Raw genomic sequence first — 27629 nt, forward strand, 5'->3', positions numbered from 1 at the left:
AGTATTGTAAAGCAACCATGACTGACTTAAGAAATAAAGCGACCCATCAGAAGGGAATGGACGGCTTGGCAAACTGGGGATCCCAGTGATCCCAAGACCTTAGGAAAGGGTCTGAGCAGCCAGGTACTTAAGGCCTTACTGATGAGACCTCACACAAACCTCTGGCCCTGTGTCATCCCCAGATCCTTGAGAATGGGGGCCTAGTTGACATTGTGATCAGTAGGAATCGTAGGCATATGGAGATAAAACAGTTCCTTCTACAGGTTTACAGCTTGACAAGACAGAGAGAAATAGCTGGTGACCAGACAAAACAACATGTATGCATGTATATATGTATGCATGCATGTATATATGTATGCATGTGTGTCAGTATGCATGTATGTCTGTGTTTACTGCACACCATAAGCAGCAGGGATGTTGACTATTCAGACAGACAAGTCGGTTGACTCCCGTGTTAAGAACACGGGGCATGGGAATGGTAAAATACTTAAGCACATTTTGTGTCTCGGTGGGTTTGGATAAAGTATGGGGTGTTTTCAAAGAACTCGACATTTCTGACTTTCCATAGCAGCCATTAAAAAGGAGCAGTCAGTATTTTTTTTTTCATTGTTCTTTTTCCAAATCAATAAACTAGGATAATGAGAAATTATGATTTTCTCAGAGAAAGGTAATTACCAGCACGGAAAGGATCCAAGCCCAGAGCCACTGACACCTATTTCAGTCCTTCATCCACATTGTGTGTCTCGTCTAGTTTTGCTTTAGCGTGGGAAACGTGCTAGAACTCGGCTTAACACTAATGTACCCGCCCTTTTATGTGCTAATGAGAGCGGCTCTATTCACTAGACACACTTTGGACATGATCTGACCTGATGAATACAAGTTCTTTATAATGAGTCTTAAAGTGATATTTGTTCATTTCCTATACTTTTCATCCCCAGCTTTTTAAACCTTTTCTAAAAAAGTCTATATTTAAAATTCAGTTCAATTTTCCTTTAGTTTAAAAAGAAAATTAAAGCTGCCAGCATAGAAAACCTTATTCCCCAGTTATAACTATGGCTCACATTTTGGTCTGTATTCTTGTCATCCTTTTTAATACATGTAGATACATACTTTAAGAAAATTCTCATTTCCTTCCTCACTGTGTGACCGTGTGTGTGTGTGTATGTGTGTTTGTGTGTGTGTGTGTGTGTGTGCGCCATGCACATGTCTATGTGTATCTGTATGTACGTATGTGTGCAAGGGTGAGTGTGCACATGACTGTATGTGGAAGCCAGCAATTAAACCTTGGGTGCTGTTCCTCAGGAACCATACCCCTGGGTTTTCCAAACAGGATCTCTCACTAGGATACTGGGCTAGCTCATTAGACCGGGTGAGCCCCAGGGATCCACCCATACTTACCCTCTCAGCACTGAGCTTACAAGCACACATCACCATGCTTGGCTTTTTAAGGGGGATGCTGGGTATCAAAGGCAAATCATCATCATGCTGGGACTGCAAGCACTGTGTTAGCTCGGCCATAGTGCAGCCTGACAGTCATAAATGCAAGACTAGTACTGGGCCTCATTCTGTATGCTTTTCCACTAACAGGTTTTTAAGAACATCTTTCTGTGCCATTAATAATTTCTCTACCACTTTAATATATATAATATAATATAATATATGATATGGTATGATATGATATAATACATAATATAGAAAATTATATATACATATATATATACATACAAGCACACACACACACACAATGTTGCCACTTTCATAATACTTTCCTGGAAAAACTTTTCAGTTGACACAAAAGGAGAAAGGGAAAGATCTACCTGGCATCATACCGCTGTTGATTGTTTTATGAAAAACCTGCCAGAATTTGGTTGTGGAATGGGGAGAGGATACAGTGTTTTGTTTTCAGTGTTTGGGAGTTTGTGTTTTTAAGCAAATCGCTCTCCTAGCATTTTCATTTTCTCCTTTGTGATTAAATTCTACTGTAGCCTCCCATTCAGAAGTTACCTCAGTTTAGAACTTTGATTGACTGCCCCTCAATACTGAGTGTTGGCCGACTGTTTACTTTCCCAACTATGAGGCAGGAAGAAAGGGTGGACTACTGATTTCATTTGACATATGAGAGAAATCTAGACCTGGGGGACCAAGTAGACACCGAGAAGTCTACATGTACTGACTGCACAGTGTGTTAAGTAACACAGCTGGTGTTTGTAGTCCTTGTTACAGCTGACTCCCCAGTATGCCAGCCACCACAGGAAGCCAGTCTGGTCACACTGACTGCTTAGCTGCCCTCGCAAACAATCTCAAGGCCTCCATGTAGACCGGGCCAGAGAAAATTCAAAGAGGGGCTCTCTGGGTTTCTGGGGAAAAGCAGTTGAAACAGTTAAGACAGAATATACAAAACATACAACCCCAGTTACTAGACCCAACCATCTGGGGATTGTATGGGAAGGAAAGAACTCTAGGATAGCCCTGAATGAGTCCTCAGGCACAGAAATGGGGTCTGTGGTTACAGCGTCAGCATTTGGACCCGTCGAAGACTTACCCTGCCAATAGGTTTTTATGTCAGTGAATACCAATCTTTGTTATTTAGGACAGATTCTGACGGAAGCTAAAAGGATCCTAAGTGATAAATGGTTTATATTTAAACATACAGAAATTTAAATACAGCAGTAATTTTGGTTGAATATTTTCTATTAGCATACTAATTTTCTTTGGCTGAGTATCAGGACAAATTTTATGCTTTTGACATGGAAGTAATTTATTTAGTTTCTGAATTAAGAGGAAAAAATGGAATATAGATTTGCCACTAACTTCTAGCTAAAACTGTCTTTTATGTATTTTGATCCTATACAGAAACAAACATAACGGGGTTTCATTCTGAGAAGACAGTATCTTGGTCATTTATAGCCCTGTGAAACTGACCTGGAAATATTGTCTTTATGAATTGACCGGGGAATCTCAATAGGAATGAATATCGAAACTTGTTTTTATTGTAGACAAAAGATTAATAAAGCAATGTTAAGTTTATATTCTTTAGATGAAGTAAACTTTTAGAAACATTCTTTAGATGTATCTTTTTAATGACTGATTTTTATTGTTTTTAATTCCGCATATGTGTATGCCTGCATGTAGGTATGTGCAAATGAGTGTGTATGCCCATGGAGATCAAAGACATCGCTTCTTTCTGGAGCTAAACTTAAAGGCTGTTGTGAGCTGCCCAGTGTGAGTGCTAGGAACCCGATTTGAGTGCAATACTCTTAACGCTGACTACTGCTTGAGTTAAGTACTCTTAACTACCGAGCCCCTTCCCCAGTCCCTCTTTAGATTTCTATAGGAAAAATCGTCAACTTAAATTTGCCTTAAGCCAAGTCTTACCGTTGTGGTCCCCATTGAATTCTGGAAAATATCTGTCTGTACATAATCATCAGAACACTTTCCCTCTGCAGTCATGGGATTTGAGAATTTCTTTCCAGTAAGGAGATCTAGATTCGTCCTTAAGAACGTGATATCCTGCTTTGAGGAAAACAACCATCTTGGTAGATACGCTGTAGACCCTCAAAGACTTTTCTCAGCCTCATAACAGTACTGTAGGGTATGGACTCTTAAACCCACTTCTTACGATAGAACTAAGATTAGACATTCTTTAAATGTGCTCCCAAGTATACCATCGATGTTTACAGGAAGTGGGAATCCTGACAGTGTGTTATCCAGAGTCGTGCCCTAACTGGCCTAAGTTCAGATCCTCCTTTGAAAGGGGAATGCTGAGAAGCCAGGGCTGCAAAAAACAAAAAACAGAGAATTCTGAAAATCAATGGAGGGAAAATATTCTAAGCAAGAAAGTGGGAGTCATGGGAAGAGACTAATGGCACCGCAGATGCTTCCGGAAGCCTGCAGTTACTAGCTGCACATAAACACACATAAACACTGGAGCAATATCCTGTGTCCCTGGTTCCCAGAGGCCGGGCAGGCAGAAGTACAGCAGCTAAGGTCTAGGAAATGCTGCATCTGTTGCAGAAGTGGCCCCGATGCCTTGTTTGCATCAGCCCACTTCATCATCACCTTCGAGGGTATCTGAAGAGCATCTCAAGGCTCAGTGCAGACCACAGACTTACCGATGTGAACCTAGGCCAGTCCCGTTCTAGAGCTTGAGTGCTCATTCAAGGAGAGGACAGGAGGGCATTAAACCGCTCCACAAAGGCATGCAGGATGCAGAGGCCTGGGTCAGAGTGGGACGAGTAACTGCTCTGAAGCCAGAAGGTCATGTTTAAGATCTGCAGCTTACCAACCACATTATGGGCAATTATGCCTAACCTCTGTGAGACCCCTCTGTATAATAGGGGTAATTATCCTTGCCCTGCCCACTCCCAGGGTTGTTCTGAAGATCAAATGAGGCTCTGTGTGTGAAAGTACATTATAAACCTTGACATCCCCATTAAACACTGCCTTGATTATTGTGCCATCGCGAGAGGAGTTTGGCGTAAGGTAAGGGCTCCCAAGGCTTTGTCTCCTCGGTGGGCAGATGACCCCCAAAGTTTGTTTTCAGTTGCAAGTAGAGATCTTGTATGCAAAGCAGGGTTTTCAAAAACAACAACATTGGAGAGTATCAGTTTGAATGTTGATGAGTGTTTTATAAATAGCTACATAATTAGCATGCACTTACTGCAAAAAGTATACATAATATTTGATTCCCTGTTGTAGGCTGTAATGAATCTGCTGTCTCCACATCCTAGGAGGTTTTCACTTACTTTCCCTGTGATAATTTTAATACATGGCACCATTATTAGCTGAATTAAGAATAAGTAAATGAGCAGTTAAAAAAAAATACAGAAAAATTACAGGTGCCTGTGGTGAGTAAGATAATAACTAGGTAAAAATATATGAAATAATTACAGTGTTTGAACGGCAGAGCCGGTATGAGGAAAATGACTCAATAGAATATCAAGCCTGCTGTAGGGAGAGGTGGAAAGAGTGCAGCCTGCCTTGTGGCCTTCACCTCTTCCCTTTCCAGCCCTGAGCACACGCGTAGTCTCTCCTCAGTCAAAGGACACGAGGCTGAACCGGCTGGTCCTCGTCCATGGAGACAGTCACTCTGAGAGCTCACTTGTCGTCTGACAGAGTCAGTAGCCAGTAACGAATGTTCTTGGTTAAAAGATACTCCAGGTGTTTTGACATCTGTGTAGACTTCCTGTGCCTGGTAGCATTGAAGTCATCACAGACCGATTTAGAAACAGTTCTGTGATCTGGGTTTGACATTGTCATGGAGAAAGATCTCAGTCATTTGGATAAAAGTCTGGAGGACTGGGAGGGGCAGTTGTTGTTGTAGGAAAGTACATTCTGTGTTAGCGTTCCAAATTGTGTAATGATTTACAATAGTTAACCAGTCAGTGTTTGAGGACTCTTTTGTGCCCAATCCCAAAACAGCAAATGGAGAGAGCTACCATGTCTGTAAGAGCTGGGCCTAGCTCTCCAGGGTTCTGACTCAGAGCTCCTGCATGCACGCAGAGCAGGCTCCTTTAGAGAGAAGGCTCGGGCTGGAACTGGAATCCTCGGTAAATGAGACATTGGGCTAGTTATGACATCATTGAGAGCAACGAGTGCAGTGCCAATGGTCTAGTTCAGACATTAGCAATTCCTGCCTCCCCGCCTCAGTTTACCCATGCAGCAGCAGTTAGACTTTTATTTTCCTGCATGTTCTTTACGTGCTTTGAGAGTTGGGCCACATTTTTCTCCATCTCCACTCAATTCCCCAGACTTCTAAATCCGCTGTATGGTGCTTGTTTAATAAGGAAATGAATATTATATGAAATAAAACATAGCAACATGGACTGGGAAAAACCTATTGGGGGTGGGGGGACTGAGAACTTGAGTCCCAGTCCCAAGAGTTTCATTGATAACTTTTGGGAAATCATTTAATCTTGTTTTGCCTCCATTTTCATGATGGAGTTGAAGGAAATATTATCTAAAGGCTGTGAAAACTCTGATTCCTGCCCCACCTGAAATCAGCGACGTATAAATGATGAGTTTGGCCATTTAAACTCTGTATTTCCTTACGACATTCAACCCATCTCACGTTTGGGGTAGATTCCAGTGGGAACAAATCATTCCCTGAAGCCATCTCAGCTAGTTAATTACCTGCAAATGTCGCTAAGAATCTGACTCCAGGACCGGGGAGGTGGCTGAACTAACAAAATGCCTACCGTGTACACACAAGGGCTGAGTTCACACCCCTACAACCTGTGTCAAGCCAGGAATGATTGCTAACCTAGCCAGAGAGGCTGGAATCTCTGGTGTTTGCTGGCCAGACAGCCTAGGCATTCGGTGAACAATTACAGACCTGTCTCAAGGGAAATAAACAAGATAGTGAGTGACCCAGGAGGATGTGTACTACCACCCCCTGGCCTCCAGGGTATGCACATGTAGCTGTGTGCAGAGGCACACATGCACAGAGGGATCCACACACATTCAGGATGTTGCCTGTGAAGGGGCTTAAGGACCAGAGGGGAACTTAGCTGTAACAATAACTCAGTTTAGTTAAGTGTAAACATCTGTGAGAGAAAAGTCCAGACTTTGAAATAAATCAGCTATTTTCCTATAGCGGAATGAAAAACCCAGTCGTTAGTTTTCATGAGAAAAGGAAGAACACACTTTCCAATTTCTTCCCTAGGTTTAGTCAGTCCTATCTTCTGAGTAGAGATGGCTCTAGATAATTAGAATTGAGAAGTGGAGAAAAAGAAAAATGAAGGGAAAGGGGGGTGAGGAGGAGCAAGAGGAGGAAGAGGAGGAGGAAGAGGGAGAGGAGGAGGAAGAAGAAGAGGAAGAGGAGGGAGAGGAGGAGAAGGAGGATGATTATGATGGCAATGACAACAAGAGGAATCTCATATTAAGAATTTTGCTTCCCTTGGAGCCAGAGAGATGGCTCAGCGATTAAGAGCACTGGCTGCTCTTCCAGAGGACCCAGGTTCAATTCCCAGCACCCACATGACACCTCACAACTGTCTCTAACTCCAGTTCCAGGGGACCTGACACCATCACACAGACATGTATGCAGGCAAAACACCAGTGCACATAAAATAAAAGTAAGTTTAAAAAATAAAGTAAAAAAATATTGTTTTCCAAATGTAATTTTTTTTTTCTTACTAGAATAAAGCAAGCACTGGTGCAGGGGCCCTGTTGTCATTATTTGGGACACTGGGCACAAAAAGTGCCCTATCTGGATTTGTGAGCCCTGCTCTTTACTTCTGAGGCATTTGGGGGGCACATTTCCTCCCTCAGAACCTTAGTGATTTTTCACCCCAGGTTTGCGGGGAGCATTATGTGTGTGCTCATGTGAGCCTGCTAAAGGTGTTTTATAAATGTGTAAGTGTATACATGTCTCCATACACTTGAGACATTATCCTATTAATCTGTCCAGCCATGTATTCTGTCATGTATCAAAAACAAAAACCAAACCAAACCAAACAAACCGAAAACCTAGATTTCAACATCAGCAAAGAAGTCAATAAAAACCTTGAGGGGTTGGGGATTTGGCTCAGTGGTAGAGCGCTTACCTAGGAAGCGCAAGGTCCTGGGTTCGGCCCCCCGCCCCGGAAAAAAAAAAAAAAAAAAAAAAAAAAAAAAAACCTTGGTGCTGCCGTGCAGGGACTACACAGACCCCGAGGACTGGCCACAGGTACTGTTGATACTGCCCAGCCAGTACATGAGCACGCCTCTTCAATCTCAGTAAAGACCACCAGGTTCATCAGAATTAAATACCCTTGGTACCAACGTGGTGTTCCAGACTGTTCCCTTGTCATACAGCTAGGACAGAGCCTCCCCTTTCCTTCATGTCAGCATATTATCCAATGCAATATTCCAAGAGATAGGAAGAGCCCAGGGCCACCACATCACTACCACTGCACACCTACTCTATGGAGTGTGTTTATTAATAAGTAACTCGGCTTGAATGCCTTCTCTCCCCACATACCTGTAAAATAGTTGGGAGTTCTCTTTAGTGGCTCACTAATTTGTTTTAAAAATACATTTGCCTCTTAAAAACCAAATCAAGGGGTTAGAGAGGTGGATGGCTAAGTGGTTGAGGGCATTGGTTGCTCTTACAGGGGGATGGAGTTTATTTCACCGTAGCCACTAGGTGGTTCATTTGTAACTTGAGTTCCAGGGGATCCAATGCCCTCTGCTGGTCTCTGTGTGGACTGCATGCACACGATGTGCTTACATGCAAATAAAACACCTATGAACACAAAACAAAAACAGGTGCATCTTTTTAAAAAGAAAATCAACACTTTCCTCGTTTCAGCTTGAGGTGATTTTTTCTGAAATTATGGCAAGGGCTCCCACCCTGTACGCCAGCCCAGTAGAAGCCTCCATTTCCTTTGTATGATGTCACCATCTTTAAGCGACTCTAAGTCATATTTCATGTGTAATGAAAACTTTTAAAAGACTCTAGACTGTCCAGATAGTCAGGACACAGTGTGATTTTCTTTTAAAGTTGATATGTCATGTTCAAAAATATATGCACATGTTCACAGAATAAGGTCATTGGAAAGATTTTTTAATAGACGTTATCACTTGGTTTTCTAGCAAAGTGGTTAGAGAGAAGCTAGGTTGAGGGGAAGGCTGGATAATATATACTATGGCTACATCTCAAAGTCAAGATAGCTGGTGTAGAGTGAGCTCAGAGTACGGCATAGCAGGAGACTTAAAACACGTTCTGTTTAGAATCCATGGTTTTACTGCCTCATACTTACCTAGGCTGTCCAAACCGCACACCCCTGCTGCCATCCCAGACATCCCTACTTTATTCTGATGACTCCAGAAACGAAAGTTGAAAACAGGACCTTCCAGAGTCTGAGCTCAACCCAGTGTCCGTGTGTCTCGATGTATTTCCTGTCTCTGCACTAGAACACCAGACACTGGATCAATTATCCAGAAAAGAGATGTGTTAGCTCACAGTTCTGGAGGGGCTGGGAGTTCATGGCGGCCACATCTCCTCAGTGTCTGCTGAGGGCGTCCTCCCATTCCAAGCAGAAGGGCTGATGGGTACGTGAGAAGAGCCAACCAAGACGCCCACATGTCGTATGCAATCCACTCTGAAAAGCACCAATCCATTCTTGAGAACCGAGGTTGTCTCTCAACGAAAACATGAGTGTCCCTTAAAGACATAGCTGTGCAGTATCGCTGCATTAAAGAATTAAAGCCTAAACATATAAATCTCAGTGGGGACATACTATACGAAAACGATGGCACCACACAAAACGCAGGTTTGCATCAAATTGAGCAAAAGAGACCATGAGAACGTAGCGTGCTTTTGTTATGTTAGCTTGTGGTACCTAGTTCTTGTTGGATTGGCCTTTTATCAGTGTTATTAAATATATCTAAGGAGAAGCTGGAAGCTGTCTAATCTCACCTCTTCCTCAGGCAAGCACACAGATGTCTGTAGTTCTCAGTGACTCACTCCAAACCAAGGCAATAGTCAGGGGGAACCAAAGACTCCGATTCTCCAGGCCTCCGCTGAGCCAAACCTGTACCCGTGTTTCAGTCAACCTCTGACAGTGCTAATACCTGCCTGCCGGATGCATTGGTCACAAAACTTTATACTCAGTATTGTAGTTCTTACGAAAGGAAAACTGAGTTATGCATATATATGTAAGCAAGAGACCAAAGGGTTAATCAGGAAAGAAATAATTTTCACATAAAGTGATCTGTCTTCCCTTTTTTTATTGTAAGCTCAGAGAGAATTGTTGCAATACTGGTTGAGCAATTTTCTTTTTTTATGAATCTCGCGCTCAATTTATGAAAGCCATTTTGCAACCCATTTACATGCAGTAAACCTTTGCTTTAAGTTTCTGTCATTTACCTTGATCACGACTGTTTATAGTTCTTTCCGAAAGGCCCTTGGCTGCTTCAGCTCTGAGCACGGCACCGCCACAGGGCAGTTTTCTATGGTGCCTTTTAAGCCTCGGCTGTCAGCTAAGACAGGCCGGTCTTGTGATTTGCTACATGGTTCAGGAATGTTGTTCAGTGGGAACGAAACTAGCCAGAGTCGGGAGTCTTGGACTCAAAACCAACTGTGCCCTCTCACTAGATAATCATAGCCTTTTACGTTCCTTTGTGTTGGTGGTTTGCCCACTTTTAGAAAGGAAACAACATTTTTGTCGCCAGACGCTAAAATAGAGCTTTGCTGAAGTCCCTTTTGTATAGTTTATAACGTGAACTATAAATGCTAAGTTGTTTTATGAACTAGGTGGTTAGGATATGAGCTCCCATAAATCACTAAAAATGGAAAAGTGTGTCTAATTTAAAATACTTGTATTGTCTACACAGGAGTGTTGATGATGTTATGACCGTTTACTTCAGACATGTAGTGGGCACTCAATTAAGTGTTGCATTCTATTGATGAATAAGTTAAAAAAATTGCCATAAAGGTCACAGCACGAGGCATGGCATAGAGCACAAGACAAATATCACCCCAAGCCTCACAGAGCTTATAATTACGATGACTGACCAACGTGCTCAAACTGATAATGAAGTAAGCGGTGGCTCTGAATGAGAGAGGAAAATGTGATATAAGGAAGGTCTGGAGCCCTCACTAGGGACTCCCTAACGCAGAGTGAGTTCATCTACATCCTCCTGGCTTGTTCATAGAAACACTGCACCAGCCATGGTTCTAGGAGAACAGGGTCCCCACCCAGAAGAGTAAAATTGAAATTCATATAAAGAAGGATCAGAATGATGTGGGCAGAATTAAGGGGAGCAACAGGGCGAGGCAAAATACCCAGAGATAAGCAATGGGAAATCACATCACTGTCATGGAGGTGAAGGGTGGGGGAGGGACCAGGTAGGGGCAATGAGAGCTGAAGCTGGACCTTGCAGGAATCCTTGATCCTTGTCGGCACATTAGTCTATGCACTCTGTAGTCTAACGTGTGTGTGTGTGTGTGTGTGTGTGTGTGTGTGTGTGTGTGTGTGTGTGCATTCGTGTGTGTGCGTGTGTATATTTGTGTGTGTGTATGTGTGTGTGGTGTGCATGCATGTGTGTGCGTGTGTATTTGTGTGTGTGTATGTGTGTGTGGTGTGCATGCATGTGTGCGTGTGTGTGTGTGTGTGTGTGTGTGTGTGTGTGCTGTGCTTCAGACACTATGATGGGAGAGGACCAACGTGAGAGATCGCATCAGTCCAAAGCTGGGCTCTGTCATTCTCTGCCTTGCATCTAACACAAGTGAAGTGGGTAGGCAGTTGCTCTGTGGTTTCCTTGACTCCTTGGCACTTACCACGCACAGCCTTCTCAAGGTACAGAACAGGAGAGAATGGATTACGCCCTCAACAACAAGAGGCGGGTCATCCGCTTGGTTCTGCAATGGGCAGCCATGTATGGTGATCTTCTCCAAGAAGACGACGTGGCCATGGCTTTCCTGGAGGTATGTGGGGGTCATTCATCCCAAGAATAGCCTTTTGTCCCCTAACACAGGGTGTGCAGAAAATTCTATAGAGACCCTGTAATTGCTCGTTCTAGACCTTGTTATCATGTTCACAGTCATACATTGTCCTGCCGCTACAGTTCCGTGCATGGCACCATGGTGATGCGATATTGTCTGCTTTTATGTGCTTTGCATGTTTGAGGGACTTGTAATCACACGAGTACCCTGCATTTTTTGCAGGCTGATTTTTTTTTCTACTTAGCTCTGTAAAGATTTTTCCCATGTCAGTGTGATCTTTGTAATGAAAGGTTCTGATGCTCCATCGGTAGCTATCCACAACAGCATTTATCTGTGCCCACATCCGTCTGCTTTTTCCCTCCTAGAGTAACTGTATGGCAAACACTTTGGTGCATGTAGGTCTGTCTTCAGGTACTCACTTTCTCAGAAGTAAGAGTGCGAGGGTGAGTGGTAGGTGGGGTTGGCCGCTGAGAAGCAGGTTGATTTAATGAGGATTTGCCAGGGCAGCCAGGAAGCAGTTCGGAATGGACACCATTTACTTGGTCAACACTACTTCCAGCTCAGCTAACTTTCTTCCCTGCAGCATGGGCTTCGGCCTTTGACCCTGGATTAAGTAGTACCCCAATATTCCAAGACCCCATCATTACCTGTACTGCAAATATAACCAAGCTTGGTATATTACCTTCTTTTCCACACATACCTATTCAGAATGAAGTTTGTCAGTTCAGCACGCTAGGAGGTAAACTACAATAACTGATATAAAAATACTATAATATACTGAAATAAAATGTATGATTTGTTTATTCCTGGAATGCTCCATGTAGTATTTCCAGACCGTAGTTGATTTCCGGTAACTGATACTATGAACATGACTCTCCCACAATAAGGTAACCGTCCTCACTCCCCCTCTAGAACTCAGCAAGAGCACTCTGTACAGGTAGAAGACAGTGTGGTTCTGTTTCAAATGTATAAGACTTTACTCTAAAATTAATTTTACCAAAAAAAAAAAACCCCACCTCTGATCCTTTTTACTGTGTCAATGTTGACGAGGCATCAAGAATAGTGGACTGTGGTTGGAAGGAGTTGTTCAAGGAGTAAAGAAATATGGTGGCTTGGGACCATGTGCTGACTTGGGCCCCTCCCTGTGACTGCCATGGTTATCGTGGCCCACCATGGAGGCCATTGCTCCCGAGAGACACGGGCATAGGTGATGGCGTCACTTCTAGTGGTCAGCACAGCTCTGAGAGCATCACAGGGGACTGCAGCACAAGCCTAGTGCAGCACAGTGGAGAGGGCTCTGTCGGTGTTTGTACCGTTGACAACCACACCCTGCGGTTAACAGGAAATAAGCAAAACGCTCGAAAGTAATGTAAAAAGTAAATATTCCCCGGGGAGAAACGAATTTGAAGTTGCCTTGAAAAGTGCAGATCGTAAAGTGGCCGATTCCGAATCCTGCCTCTTTGTGTTCCTTCACGCCAACCACCTGAGCCCGCCTGCAGTTTATTGTTTCAATTCCGCTGTGGCAAAATGTGAAGAACATTAACACTAACTATTTTAACTATCTGTAAGTGTACAATTCATACATGGTCAGTTCATCACCACCATCTAGTTCCAGGCCCTTTCCCCACCAGCGGTTTTAAACATGAATGTGCAACTACTCCCTCCTCCTCTCCCTCCCCTCCCCCACCCTCTCCCCTCCCACCTCTTCTTTTCTGTGAAACAATGGTCTAGGGGTGCTAGCGACGGGCATGGCCTAGGAGCGTGACTCTGTTGCTGTTCAGAGAACTGCTCACCTTTCGGTTCCTAAGATCCTGTGTCCTTCGCCGGTTACAGGAGTTCTATGTGTCTGTATCAGATGATGCACGGATGATGGCCGCCTTCAAGGAGCAGCTGGCTGAGCTGGAGAAGACTGTCAAACAGATGTAAGGAGGGGCTTTGCTTTAGGGGGTACTTTCATCCGGCGGGTGCCTGCCTTATGATTAGAACATCTTCCGAAGAAGTCTTGGCCTGCGAAACTGGCTAGCACTGGCCTGTCATTAGCCGCATGTTCTGATCTGTGACATGGGCCCCAGGCACAGGTAGCAATGAGGCCAGATGAGCAGACGGACGTGGGTGCCATTTGTGTCAGCAGGCTATAGAGAGGGAAGCTACCCTTTGACAAACCCAGGTCTAGATACACGAGTCCGTTAGACAGCCCAGCGATAGAATAGTCTGTGGAGTTGGAGTACATTTGAAGACAGTTACCTATATGGGAAATTCATTCCCTGCTATTGTTCTAAAGCTGTGCATTGCAAATATTCCTATCTTTGAAATGAATTTGGGGGTTTCCCATTAATGGACTATTAAATTAAGTACTGCAGAGTTAAGTATATAAGGACTTTGAAAGCCAGGAACCGGAGCATTGAACCTCAGGTCTGCTCCGGGTCTGCCTGTGTCAAGAGCTAGTGGCTTTGCTGCTTCCCTGGGTTTTAGCCTCTTACTGTTAAAACCAGGGAGTCTCCCATTGCTGTCCAGCGAGATGGTGCAATCTCAGTGCCTAATGTAAGAGTAAAGTGAAACAAAGCAAGCTGAAGGGACAGTAGCGATGGCATTCAACAGTGTGCATTCTCTACTTCCTATAGCTCAGAAGACGCAAAAGCTCCACAGAAGAAGGTAAGGACTCTTCAGAGACCGACGCTGGCTGTGCCCGGTAGCACTGAGATTATCCAGAGACACTGGATTGCGGTACAGCGAAGTGATGTCTCCTTCATTCCGGGGCTCTGATTGCTCCTCGGATGCGTCTTCTCTGAGTTGTCACGGTTTGTTAGTCGCTCTCCCTTACACCACTTGTGCTTGTTTTTACAGCACAAGGTGCTTTTGCAGCAGTTTAACACAGGTGACGAGAGGGCCCAGAAGCGTCAGCCGATTCGTGGCTCTGATGAGGGTGAGCGATCTCTCTAATTTCTTGTGTGGAATAATTATAGTTGGGCTAAAATATGCTCCCTGGAAACCATTGCCTTGAACCTACCAAAAAGCTGCTCTCGGGTGTGCTCCTTGGTCCCCTGATAAGTTATGTTCTTGGGATCTGGTAGCCAGACAGAGCCGAGACGCTTGCTCAAACCTCAATGACCCCGCCTCTCCTCAGCTGGCAGCATCTCTTTAAAGGATGTGGGATCTCTTGGGGTTTGGTTGGATGCCCAGCACCAAAGTCCTCTCCCCACCCCAGCAGGCCCTGACCACTGATGTCTAAGTACTTTGAATGACCGAGACCACTTTCTCACGTTGTCAACTGTCTCTGCAGTTTTATTCAAGGTCTACTGCATTGACCACACCTATACCACCATCCGAGTGCCCGTAGCCGCCTCGGTGAAGGAAGTCATCAGTGCGGTAGCGGACAAACTTGGCTCTGGGGAAGGCCTGATCATTGTCAAGATGAACTCTGGAGGAGGTAACAGCTTAGATTAACACTGTGGGCTTTTCGTGAAATAAGTCATCCTGGCCAATCAAAACCATCCATGGAGGAACGGAGTCCATTCACAGTGACCAGAAGGATGCCAGAGGCTGTTCGAGCTCCCAGGGAGAGCAGAAATATTGCGTGAAGAGGCTGGCTTATGAAATGTCTAACATCCCCATCTAATAGATTCCCACGTAAAGGAGTGAGAAGTGATTTATGGGAGACAGCTGCAGTCTCCGGCATCCGTGTCAGCCTGGGGCTCTTTCAGTGGAAACACAAGAAACTCTCTGGGCCTCAGGTCTGGGAGAAAGGTGCACCTTCAGGGGGCATCAAGTTTGACAAGCAAAGACTCCAGGTGCCCGCAAACCTGCAGCTGGGGTGGTTGGGGACTCGTTCTTTTTAGCCGATGACAGTTCCCCACTTGCCCAGTAGAGCCATCAGAGCTCTACAACATGAGGGTTGCTCCACTCCCTAACCTGGGACTAAAATTCCTTTCCTATCCCCTGACTATAGTTACCCGTCATTTTGTATCATCTTGTATGGCCTGACCACTTGAATGTAGCAATGACAGAAAAGGATACATTAGACACACTGTGAGTTGCTCCCAGGCCTGGAGAAGCTAGGAAATAAAGGAAACCTACAGCCCACCATGGCAGGGGCTTGAGCAGTGGTCACCCACAGTGCAGGGAGGCGGCTCAGGAAGGAGCCCTTAGGTTAATTCCCCAGTGATGGCTTCACAGCCCTTTGAGGGCTCCTTTAGGAAGGGAGTGAAGCATTTCTGCCTTGTCTGAAGGTAGCTGATTCTGCCGATGCAGGGTTTTAGAGTGGATGATGGATTCTCAAGACCGCTTTTTCCTACTTTCTGCCAGTTGTTCCGTACCCAGGATGGCCTCTGAGATTCACTTATTGCCTCTTTCCCATAGGCGTCCCAATATATCGGACATCCACCTAAACGATAGGGTGCCACTGAAGCCTGCCCACCGATGTCCCATCTAAAGTTTTAACTGTTCCCCTGACACATACCTTCTAACCCCCTTCCCTGCTGTGCCTTGTGGCCCTTGTCCTCTCTCTCTCTCTCTCTCTCTCTCTCTCTCTCTCTCTCTCACACACACACACACACACACACACACACACACTCATTCCTTATCCCTCTATGTTAACTAGATTTTTAATTTATGTTTTATCTCTCTGTATCATTTCTTTATGTGTCCCTAGTGTCTGGTATATGCTAAATACTAAAACATATTCAACAAATTCAAAAAGATACTTAAAGTAGTTTCCTATTAGCTTCCTTCCTTAATGGGCACAAGTAAAAATAAAAGGACACTTTGCAACTAAAAATCATGTGAGATTTCTGAAGTGCCCCCCCCCACGGTTTCTAATAATGACCTTTCTATCTCCAGCTTACCAGTCATTGTTGCCATCAAGAAACCTAACTTGGTATCTGAATGGCTATGTGGGTTTTATAAATAATTATGGTTGCAAAGTAGATCTGGGCAAATTGATCCTTGGCTGTGCCCGCTCCTGTTGTGTGGTCATTTCTGATGCTGTCCCGAGTACCGTGGCTATACAGCAAGCACTGTCTTTTATTCAGCAGATCCGTTCATTCCTGTGTTTTATGCAGTCCCATTGCATGTTCCGGTAATTCACCAAGCTGGCAATTTGTTGGTGTGATTAGGGCAGTGCAGCAAATCTCAGATGGATTTAATAGGCAATCTCATGCTTTTTATGTTCACAGAAAAGGTGGTGCTCAAACCTAATGATGTTTCAGTATTTACGACGCTCACCATTAATGGACGCCTGTTTGCCTGCCCGCGAGAGCAATTCGACTCACTGGTAAGAGTGAATGGCCTCCTCAGAGCCCTGTGTGCAATCAGAAAACCTTGTCTGCAGCTTAATTTCACAGCCACACTGAGGCCGGCTGCTAAAAACTCTTGACTGCTATGTGGCTTGTTCTCCACTGTGGTCTGCCGGGGAAGCCCCGGGCACTCACTGGAGATGACGCTCCGGGCTTTAGACGGACTTCCGTGGAAATCAGCCAAGCTTTACCGCCGCTGCAACAGGGACGCAGTTCAGCTTTCAGTCTTGGTTCTGATTCCTTTCGTCCAAGTTCATTATCAATGTTCAAAATCAATACTCAGCTCAGGAGGGAGATAATCACAAGCAAAGGGAGGCATCGGCCTTAGGGGACTTCCGAGTTCAGGCCGTGGTGGAGCCACCAGCGGGTCTAGAAGGGCTCCTCCCTGAACATGCTCTCTGGATCGTCCTGGGATCCCAGAGGTCAGAACACTTGTTCCCAGACACTCAGAACTCCTGGGAAGAAGAGACACATTCATTTCTGTTTATCCTCAAAAAATTAGGCATGGAATTGACTAGCTGCTAGAAGATCTTAGAGACCACAGGACCGGTTTAGGTTCGCAAATCCATTTTTCTCTGTCTCTGGACACACAAGCTTCCCTTGTGAGGAAATAAAAGACAACATGTGGGTGAGAGGGGAACCGCACCAACATCCCGGGAGAGCTGCTTCCTTAGTGAAGTGCAGACAGGTCCTTAGGTCTTTAGGAGGGAGTTGGGTTAAAGCATGTAATCAGAGCTCTTGCGATGGCCCAGATTCCCGCCCAGCACCACATCAAAAAGATGTGGTTTTCAGATCTTGATAAGATATGTTTTCCTGATCAGAACTCTGGTTTCTGCTTCAGGGCACGCTATGAACTGGTTTGTGTCTTTTTTTTTTTTTTTAAGATGAGGTCTTGTTTTGAGTCTCCTGGGTTTCAGTCTTCCTTCCTTAGTATCACACTTGCTGGGATTATAGGTGTGTGCCACTAGTCCCGGTGGGACAGCTCATTTGGCACCATTTTGCTTTCACATGAGAAATTCCTTCGCTTCCCCCAACCAAACCCTGAGCACCCGACTCACCATAGCGAGGCCCGGGACGATCAGCACAAGATCACAAGCCTTGATGCTCGGTTCGCTAATCACCGCCTTCGTTGCTTTCTGAACAAACATCTCTCGATATTTAGGGATTTTAAATATAAATAAATAGCCAGGAAACCACGTAAAGACGTAAGGAGAAAAGCGAGTCCACACAATTGTCCTCTGACCTCCGCTGGTGCCAGCGGACTTTTGCCCTTCCTCGCCCCACACATCACGCATGCGCATACCAGTTTTTTTTTTTTTTCCCAGAACTGGGGACCGAACCCAGGGCCTTGCGCTTGCTAGGCAAGCACTCAACCACTGAGCTAAATCCCTAACCCCACGCATATCAGTTTTAAAAATTGCTGTGAGTCCACATATCCTCTCCTGGAAACGTATGCCTTAAACAGCTAGCGTCGCTGGTGCTCCATGGAAGGTGCTGGGTGAAGTGTTTGCCTCTCTTGCCAGCTGCTTCTTGGCCGGCTGTGTTGAGCCAGGGGGTGGAGAGTTAGGCACATGGACTGCCTCCAGCTCCCTGGGGGCAGACACTAACTTTTTAAGCTTCTGTTTATTGCTCACAGTCCTGCGGCCTTCCAAGTTCTGGACTCTTGCTTATCTTCCATTTTAAGGCCTGGATGGTTGGAAGGAATTTGCCTGGCAACAAGGAACCTGGACATGAGCCTCTCGGCTGGGGGTGCTGTATACCTCTCTGTGCTCAGACAGGGCAGACCTTACCTGAAGCTCCCTCTCGGGCCTACCAAAACATCCCTATGATGGCCATCTTTCTAGAAAGAGTTGTCCAGAGGGTGACTACAGTGAGGAATGTTGACTGAGCCCTCGAAGCTATCACCACACACTTACCAAGTGTCAGCTAGCATGACAAGTGCCCAGGAGCATCTGTCCTTACAACAATGACAGTCAAATTAGGAAGGGAGTAACCCAAGCTGTCCAGAAGAAAATGAGTATCAGTGTTAAATTGTGTTGTCTAAAACCAGCAGAGCACCCGTGCTGATCCCACTGCGGAAGGGCTTGCGTTCCAGAACTTTACTCTCTTGGAATTTTTTTGTCTGAGTATTAATGTTAGTACAAAGGCCATTGCAACAGAGCTTCAGTGTACTGTAATTCAGCTCTGCTTTTATCCACTCGCTGGTTCCTAAGACTTCACTGTTTAGTATATGCCACTTCGTCCCTTGGGCTGTGGATGTTTCTGGCCAATGGGATAGTCTCAGAGACAAACCCTTCATAGTCCCTGTTTCTCAAGGCACCTGTGATGACCAGTGTGTCATCAGAGGAAACCCACCATGACGAGTCCCACCACGGAGGCAAGGGGTGTAACACAAGCAAAGAGGGATGCTGGGGTGTAGGTCTCGGTGGGGCAGCAATTACACTGACAATTAGCACTCCCTTTTTAATGTATCCCTGGGCTAGGACCATCGCAATGCCATTCTTCCAATTGCCTTCCCCCAGCATTAGTGAGGGTCTCATCTCTCAATAAGGTTAACCTTTAGGGGTCCAGAGATAGGAACTTGTCAGTTCTCAGATACCCGTGCTGTGCAGATCTATGTAAAACTCTGCAGTACCTGGCCAGAGGGACATCGTCACAAGAAAATGGCCCAGGTGAGAAGAGAGACCACAGAGAGCCCAGCTGACCTGAGGAGTTGTCCTAAGACCAGGAATTTAAAAGGTTCACCTACTCTTCTACTGAAGACTTACCCTGGGCCGGAACCGTTCTCAGCTGCTTCCTTAAGCTACTTGCCCACCAGTGCCAGCTCTTTTTGGAATGCTGCTTTCTGCCCTGTTCTTTGTTCTCTATAGAGTGGGCCCATATCCAGCTCTTAACCTAGTGTTGCACTAACCACACTTTCCTGTGCATTTGTCGCAGTACAACCCCTCTAAAAAGCGACCTAATCTGAGAGAGGGGATGCCCCTGTGCTGAGGACTGGATTTACATGATGCACTTAAGTTGTTTCCATCTAATCCTCTTAACAAGCCTCAATAGTACTTGCCAACTTGGGTAGTGTAACCCTGATTTACTGAAACTACAGTCAGACAGTCAAAAGATTAAGGGATCATACCAAGTATGTGTTGCTACTGTGGGTTTTTCCAAAGCTGGCACTAGCGTGTAGTATCTGGCCTGTGGCAAACCCCTGTCTCCTAATCTGGTACTCCTAACTGGCTATTAGTCTCTGTAGTCTGCTCCTGCATATCAAACACCCTGGTGGCCCCTCATTTTCACCCTGGCTGTCTATCATAAGCACGAGTCATCCTGAGAAGAGCCTTTCTCAGCCTCCTGCTCACTGCTTCTCTGCATCCTCCATCACGCACTGACTCCCCATAGACAGGCTGTTTCAAAAGGCACCATTCAGGTGCCTCAACCTGCTTCTCTATGTGCCTAGAAGTCAGTCTGTGGATATTCTGTCTCCATATGTGCGAATGGAGTCCAATGAGTAACTGTATCCACGCATAGCACCACACCTGTTGGTGGAGGTTGACTCTGTTACAATGTAAACTTAACTGCTCAGCTCACAGATGAACTTCCCGGTGCAGGACACCCTGAGCATGCCATTTTCATGGGTGTCTAGAACACCTATGGGGGCGTTCCTTTAACACAGCAGTGATGAAGATGCTGATGAAGTCTGTATAATAGTAATATTTCTAACATGAGCCCTTTTTCTTATTAATGCTGGGATCGGAGCGCTGAGCCTCATACACACAAGGAAAGGTGCTCAACCAGAGTTACACCCCTAGCCCTGTGATGTGAATATTGAATATCCGAATACTGTTAGCATCATATTGGCAAATATTGTGTGTGTGTGTGTGTGCATGTGCACGCTTCATGCATCCGCACGTATATCCACTCCTAGTCTTACAGATAAGTATTAAGGTATTATACGCTCCATCTGTCACTCCTCTGACAAAGTAAAAAACACTTTGTAGCATTTCTTAGAACACAAAAGGAGATGAGTGAAGCAAAAGAAAACTTTTAACAAGTCTTGGTAAAAGTAGCAGAGTCTGGTCTTGCCCCAAACATGTAAGTAACATTCTCAGCCCAATAGCTCTGAGGTCAGGCTGAGGAGATGGCAATCCTGTGTGGACTCCGGTCACACCGCTCTCTACCACTTCACTACTTTCGGTGCGGTGTGAAGACATGGATGGCTGTGCCATCTTTGACCTCGGTCACCACCAGTGGTTATGTGGTACTGTGGGTAGGAATTCAAACCCCTGCTCCTGTATTTAGTATTTGGCTCTATCATAGTTTCTGTGGAAACATGAGGGGAAGGGCTCCAAGAGCATCTTCCACCTTCCCATGGAAAAGGACGTTTCCAGGTTACCCCACACACCCACCCCAATCCCCAGGCACAGGATATCCCCACTCATCCTTTGCCAAGCCTTATTTGCCACAGCTCACAGTTGAGATGCTGGTGACCACACTGTTGGTAACTGGTGATGGTTGACCATGGTAACAGCAAAGATGGCCTCAGGGCAATGCACAACAAAGGTACCTCTAACCTCAAAATTGACATTTCAGAACACCCCTGAAAGTATCCCCCCAAATCCTTTCCAACACCAAAACTCCTGAAAGCATTTGTCACTAAGTACTGGTACCTCTTGTGGTTCTGATCCAGTTTCTCACAATCATTCCCAGACTCCCTTGCCAGAACAGGAGGGCCCGACCACTGGGACAGTGGGGACGTTTGAACTGATGAGCTCGAAAGACTTGGCGTACCAGATGACAACGTATGACTGGGAACTCTTCAACTGCGTGCACGAGGTAAGGCGCCCTGCACTGAGTGCGCACGGGCTCCGTAGGATTCTGAGTGAAGCCTGCTGGCCTCACTTAACTCACGTCTCCGTGTGCTGCCATATGGGGACCACATGATGGATGTTGTGCATGCTGAACTTATAAAATCCTTAAATATTAAAGAAAAAATCTCTGTGATGCTATGCTATGTCTTCCAGGGTCTATTAAGCCAATAACACCTAGTTCATATTTATATATTCCACAAGCTTCACGAAAGCCCTTCAAATCTCTATGCCGAGGTACATCCGGGTTAGCGACTGAATTCACATCTGCTGCTTGGTGGAACAACTTTCCTGACAAATCGAGGAGCCAGGCTGGCGTTTTGATTTAAAAGCCAACAAATAAGTAAAATTGTTTTTCCTCTCTGTTCTAGCTGGAGCTAATCTACCACACATTTGGAAGGCATAATTTTAAAAAGACCACAGCAAACTTGGATTTGTTCCTGAGGAGATTTAATGAAATTCAGTTTTGGGTTGTCACTGAGATCTGCCTTTGTTCCCAGCTCAGCAAACGTGTTCAGCTTTTGAAAAAATTTATCAAGATAGCGGCTCAGTAAGTGTCTTTAACTTTGGAAGAAAAAAGGTCCCTGCTCTATGTTCTCACGGATATGCCTTTTTAAAAAAAAAGAATCGGGGCTTAAGAACCAGCAGCAGCTGAATTCTTAGAAGAGAAGAATGTCTTCTGGCTTTTTAATAGTTAACATCGGTATATAAATTGACATCTTGTAGTACTGATGCTGGAGTCAAAAGAAGGGTTCGTTTTGCTCTGAACTCCTCAGACTCCTCCCCTCCCCCCACCTCGTGCCCGGGTCCACGTTTGAAGAGTGCTATTTAAGTCACCGAAAGTTCCTTTAGAAACTTTGGCTGCAAGGCTCTTGAAGCCGATGTGCCCCGTAACATGTTCTCACCAGTAGAGGGCAGTAGAACCTGCTGGAACAGCAGCTCGCCCTTCTCAGGCAGAATAAAATCAGTAAAATGCATAAAGGCCAGCTAACCTGGCGCTAGGAAATCGTCTCCATGCCCACCAGAGAAAGCAAACATCTTATAAATATTCTATTTAAAAGCACTTCTTGGGAAACAATTTATTTACTGCAGGGGCCAGTTAGGCTTCTCCCTGACATGAATTTAATCTTCCCCTGCTCTTTAGATATGCCTGACAACCTCCTGTTTACTTCCATGTTTTTGGTATCACCACAGTGCTAAAAATAAGAAAGCTAAATGTGGCTTGTGCTGCGAGACTCCTTCCCTTTCTAAATGCAGAGCGCCGAGCTCGGGAAGGTTAGGAGAATAAGCGACCCCAGCCAGGCATTTTCTTGAGCCAAACAGTTCAGATCCCCCACACACACTCTTGATTTTTCCAGAGCCGAACAAAGAAAGGAAAGCTTTCCGTGTTTTATAGAAGCCGGCTTGCCAAGTGCCTTGAGTTGCTTTGCCAGAAATCTGAGGGGACAATAGAATACCAGATCCTTTGAATCTGCATGCTGCTTGCTCTGCCTTTGGGGAAGCTGGCTATTGGAAGAGAGGTCTAGTGTGGCCACTTTCCCCAGCAGCACGAACGGCCTCTGTGCAGGGAGCAAATGCCTTCATGTGTTTGGAATGAGCGGATTATGGAAACTATGACAGAGCGTGCTTTCCCATCACAGGAGCATGTTCTCTCGTCACCTTAGCCTGCGAGTGCCAAATGCAGCGAGAGGAGGGGAGAGGACCTGCCCGCCGTTTTACGGAGGCAATACAGAAAAGGCTCTCCAAACACCGAGGAATTTTTGTTCGTTTGTTTCTGCCCTCGTAATTTATCCCTTGTCTTCCTCACTCTTGCTGATTGTATAGGTAGACTTGGCCTTCCCTGTGCATTAGCTCATTATTTAACTAGATTCAGCCCTGTGCTCAGGCCACTGTCCCACGGTGAACCTGTTTACTCAGCCCAGCTACTAAAGTCTGTAGGCTTTTGGGACCCTGAGTCTACAAATGGAAACCTGTAAGCCAGAGATTCTCAACCTGTGGGTCTTGACCCCTTTGGGGGTGTGTGTGTCACATATCAGGTATCTTGCATATCTGATATTTACGATTCATAACAGTAGCAAATTTTACAGTTGGGAAGGAGCAACAAAAATAGTTTTATGGTTAGGGGGTCCCCACAACATGAGGAGCTGTCTTATAGAGTCGCAGCGTTAGGAAGGTCGAAACCACTGAGGTAGACACTAGCATCGGTTTTGCTTGCTATCTTTAGAGAGCTGCAGTGTTTAAAGTTCTTGGCCCGGTCTGGAGCTTAACAAAATCGAGGGGCAGAGCTGGGGTCGGTGTTTTAATCCTGTGCTCACAGGAGAAGAAACTGAGACCGTCATTTCCTGACTTGCCTTGAATGATAAGCAAAGTTGGAAACAGAGCAGATCTGCAGCTCTGGGTGTATTATCTCCAAGTCACATGTGTGGTGACACTAGCTAGCCCTTGTCCTGGGAGCCACTACCCTAGCACTGTGACGTCCTTGCGTGTTTCCTCCTGTGTGAGGTGATCCACTCTAGCTCTCTCAAGTGCCTTTCCCCACCTCCACAGACATGAAGAACTGCTCGTGGCTACTTTTTGAGTTGAATATAAGCAGCCCAAGCAGCCATGCGACGAGCCTTCTGTAAAAATGCTATTCAAACATTATTTATTTATGAGGCCAGTCAACTTTTACATCCATATTGCCATGTGGTGAAAAGTTCCCGTTTGTTATTAAACGAATGCTTTCTCTCCTTAGGGGCCTGGTGTGGAGAACTTAGGCTGTGTGGCTGTGGTCCTTTGCCATTGGGAGTACCACGTACTTGGGATAACATAGCCATTTAAATAAGAACTTAGGCTTGATCCAAGTGCTTCATTCTCAGATATAGAGTTGTGAATACTCATACTGGTATAAACTCAGACACAAAGTTATCAACCTGACCAGTGTCAGTAAAACTGAAAAGTACAGTAATCTTGTTATTGATGTGATTATCTCCCAGCTTCAAACATGGGGATAACAAATGCTCGACCCACAGGGACCAGGCCTTGTAAGCCTTGTGACATCCTTGACCCCTTCCTACCCGCCAGGTCAGAGCACCGGCCTCCAAGTCTCAAATTCTCCAATCATTTTGCCTTCCCTTTTCTAATCCCATGGGATGCGTCTCCCCACCCCCTTGCAGGTCCACTATGGCGTTTAGCAAATTTAGGATTATAATAGCAGCCCTTAGGGGAGGTGAATTTCAATTACTTCTCAAAACCCGAAACCTCAACGGCCAAAACTATCAACTTTCTAAAACTAGAGTGGGCCGTGAAGCGGAGCATGGCTACCCAAGCGGAACTCCAGCAGTGCCTTAAATCTGTCATTGCCAGTTCGTATAAATGAGTGCTGATAAATATTAATGACTATCAGAAAATAGAACTCTAATTTAAAAAGAAAAAACCCTGCTCAAAAGTGGCATTCTACCTAAACGTGTGCCTCTTGTGTTTCAGCTGCAAGGAGTACAAAAACCTGAATTCCTTCTTCGCCATCGTCATGGGGCTCAGTAACGTGGCAGTGAGCCGCCTGGCATTAACGTGGGAGGTAGGTAAGCGCCGCTGGCATCCAGCTGGGAATCAAAGCAGAGGCTCACCAGGGAGCGTTTTTTTTTTTTTTGAGAAACAGCACACACACACACACACACACACACACACACACACACACACACACACACACACTGGTATAACAACGGGAAAAGTGGGGACCCTTGAAAGGAAGCGACCTGTCTCCTTTTCCTAGATATGTCAGAGTGAGAGTTTAAAAACATATTGTCCGGGTGGAGGGGGGGAGGGGCGGGGAACCTTAACATTCGCATCTCTGCTATGTAAATAAACCTAAGTCCAGGTCTCGCAGCCGACAGATGACAGACATGAAGGAACAGGATTGCTCAGATGGCTGCAAAGGTCACTTTGCTCACAGGTTCAGTGGTCTCTGAAATGTCTGCTTGTTGCTCTTGTCCTGGGCCTTGCCTCTGAGTGGAAGAGAGGAGGTTGTCCATTTTATCCGAGTAGTCATTTTGCTTCTGGGAGGCCAGATGTTGGGAGCAGCGGAGCATGTCCTGTGACCACCTGGTGACTCCTCCCTCTCAGAGAGGAGCAGCAGTTGGGCCTCCACTGCCTTTGAAGCTAAAGTTAGGCAGGTGTGTTGTGGCTTTCTGAAACAAACAGGGCCAGTGATTCATTGCCGGTTCAAAGACACCTTCGTGTGTCATTAGCTTAGCACTTGGAATGTGCTTATCCCCTTATATGTGGCATGGTTGGGGAAATAGTAAACTCTAACAGAACGTACTCACAAAAATAGACTCTTGACAAGTACACATGAGCATGTGTAAGAGGGACGGCAGAGAAAGGGGGCGATGAGTATCTGAGAGCCCTCTTCCATGGTGCCTGACAGCAGCCGCTTGTGTCCACATTCCCCAAGAAGTTATTCCCCTACCTACTTCCCTCCCGAAACTATTTTCTTCCCTTGACTCTCCTAAATATTTCCATTGTTTACAGGACAGGTCCTTGCAAGTCCTTCTGTCTTGAGTTTCTCTTAAAATTCCAGGCAGATGCAGCACACAGCAGTTCATCCTCTGAATATAGGCATGAGGGAATTGGAGAGGCCTGCGAGCCACGCAGCTGGGTCGTCTTCCAGTCAGGGAAAGAACAGAGATGGCGTGCCAATAATAAGCGGAGAGGCCATTGTGTGGTGGCCCATCTCACTGCCCAAGCTACCTGGAGTCTCTAGAGATCTAGGGTTCCCCCGTGATGGTCTGCCTCTGATCCCCCACACAGAGTTCAAATCACTTGGTTAGGGGGAAAGCAAGTGCTAAAGTGTTTTGAGTGCCCATGGAGGACAGCTGTAGGTTCCTCGTAACAGCAATCAGGCAGTGACTGAAATACTCTCTGAGCCCTCCCGGCTGTCTCAGAGGCCCCTAGGGAGGGTGCAGTCAGCTAAATGGCCAGTTCATTGTCAGCAAAGGACACAGCTAACTGGCCAGTCCCCTACTGTCATAAGTGCCGTGAGTCTACGAACTTCCGTTTCTGTCCCTGCGTATCTCCAACAGAAAAGATTAGCCTTTTGTAGTTTACAAACCTTCATTCTTTTCTAAGGCAGAGTGCGATTATATAATTCTGTAGGTTGAGCTTGCACTCGTGAGCACCTTTGTTTTGGGTCATTTCTCTGTGTTTGATGGGAGTTTTCCAAGAGCATCTCACACAGTTTCCATGAGCATTGGAGGAGTCACCTGAACCGGGCAAGGTGCATGGTCTCAGAGGATGGTAGAGTAACTGTAAACCAGTCAGTGGGCAAAAGAGGAGATACAGGAGCCTATGGTAAGAAGAGGGACTTGAAACAGGGAGCAAACCCCATCTGAGACGAAGTGCTAAGAGTGCCGGCCTTGGCTCTGTGGACAGTTTGGAGGGTGGAGGACTGCCTGTGTGCTGTGGAGAACTGAACCAACTTCCCTGGCCAAGCCCACTGGATTCAGAAGCAACTTCCTACTGCTCCATGCCCACCCCCACAGCCGTGACCACAAAAATGGCTGGTCCCTAGCCTTCCTCTGGATGGGCCACTACCAAGACTCTTCTTTTGAAACGGCGTGTAGTTAGAGAATAGTCTTGAGAGCCACGAGAATGTTTAGTGCCTTGTTGTCCTTTGCTTTGTCTGAGAATCTGGCTAAATTAAGAGTAAGACGGGATGACAGAAGTGTGGTCAAAAGTGGATTGTATCAGTGAATGTTTGATTCTAATCTAAATAGCTCGAGCTGGTCTTGAACACACTTATGGAGACCAGGCTGGCCTAGAACTCACAGAAATCCACCTGTCTCGGCCTCTGAAGTGCTTGGATTAAAGGTATCTGTTCCCATGCCCAGCCCCAAAGAGGTCTAATTTTTAAACTGGACTACATCTATTACCACCGGGTGGTTCCGGATGTTCCGAGTGGAGTCCTCAGACCCCTGACACCCATCCCAGCTTTCAGCCTTGAATGCATCTTCTGAGAGATAATATGAGGTCCCCCCCCCATCCTTGAAAATGGGCACTCAGGGAGGTGGA

General features: G+C 45.7%; 1 protein-coding gene across 2 annotated transcripts in view; it reads left to right on the forward strand.

The window, feature by feature from the left end:
• Positions 1–27629, forward strand: part of Rapgef4 (Rap guanine nucleotide exchange factor 4) — a 287989-nt gene that overhangs the window by 243703 nt on the left and 16657 nt on the right. For both annotated transcript variants that reach the window (XM_032903483.1, XM_032903485.1), the window contains 9 exons: positions 11263–11413; positions 13265–13353; positions 14053–14083; positions 14276–14354; positions 14712–14858; positions 16603–16700; positions 21424–21549; positions 21953–22131; positions 25047–25137. In XM_032903483.1, the coding sequence (XP_032759374.1) occupies positions 11263–11413; positions 13265–13353; positions 14053–14083; positions 14276–14354; positions 14712–14858; positions 16603–16700; positions 21424–21549; positions 21953–22131; positions 25047–25137 (991 nt within the window). The remainder of the gene's footprint in view (positions 1–11262; positions 11414–13264; positions 13354–14052; positions 14084–14275; positions 14355–14711; positions 14859–16602; positions 16701–21423; positions 21550–21952; positions 22132–25046; positions 25138–27629) is intronic.

Source organism: Rattus rattus, chromosome 5 (assembly GCF_011064425.1).
Source record: "Rattus rattus isolate New Zealand chromosome 5, Rrattus_CSIRO_v1, whole genome shotgun sequence".
NCBI classification, from domain to species: domain Eukaryota; kingdom Metazoa; phylum Chordata; class Mammalia; order Rodentia; family Muridae; genus Rattus; species Rattus rattus.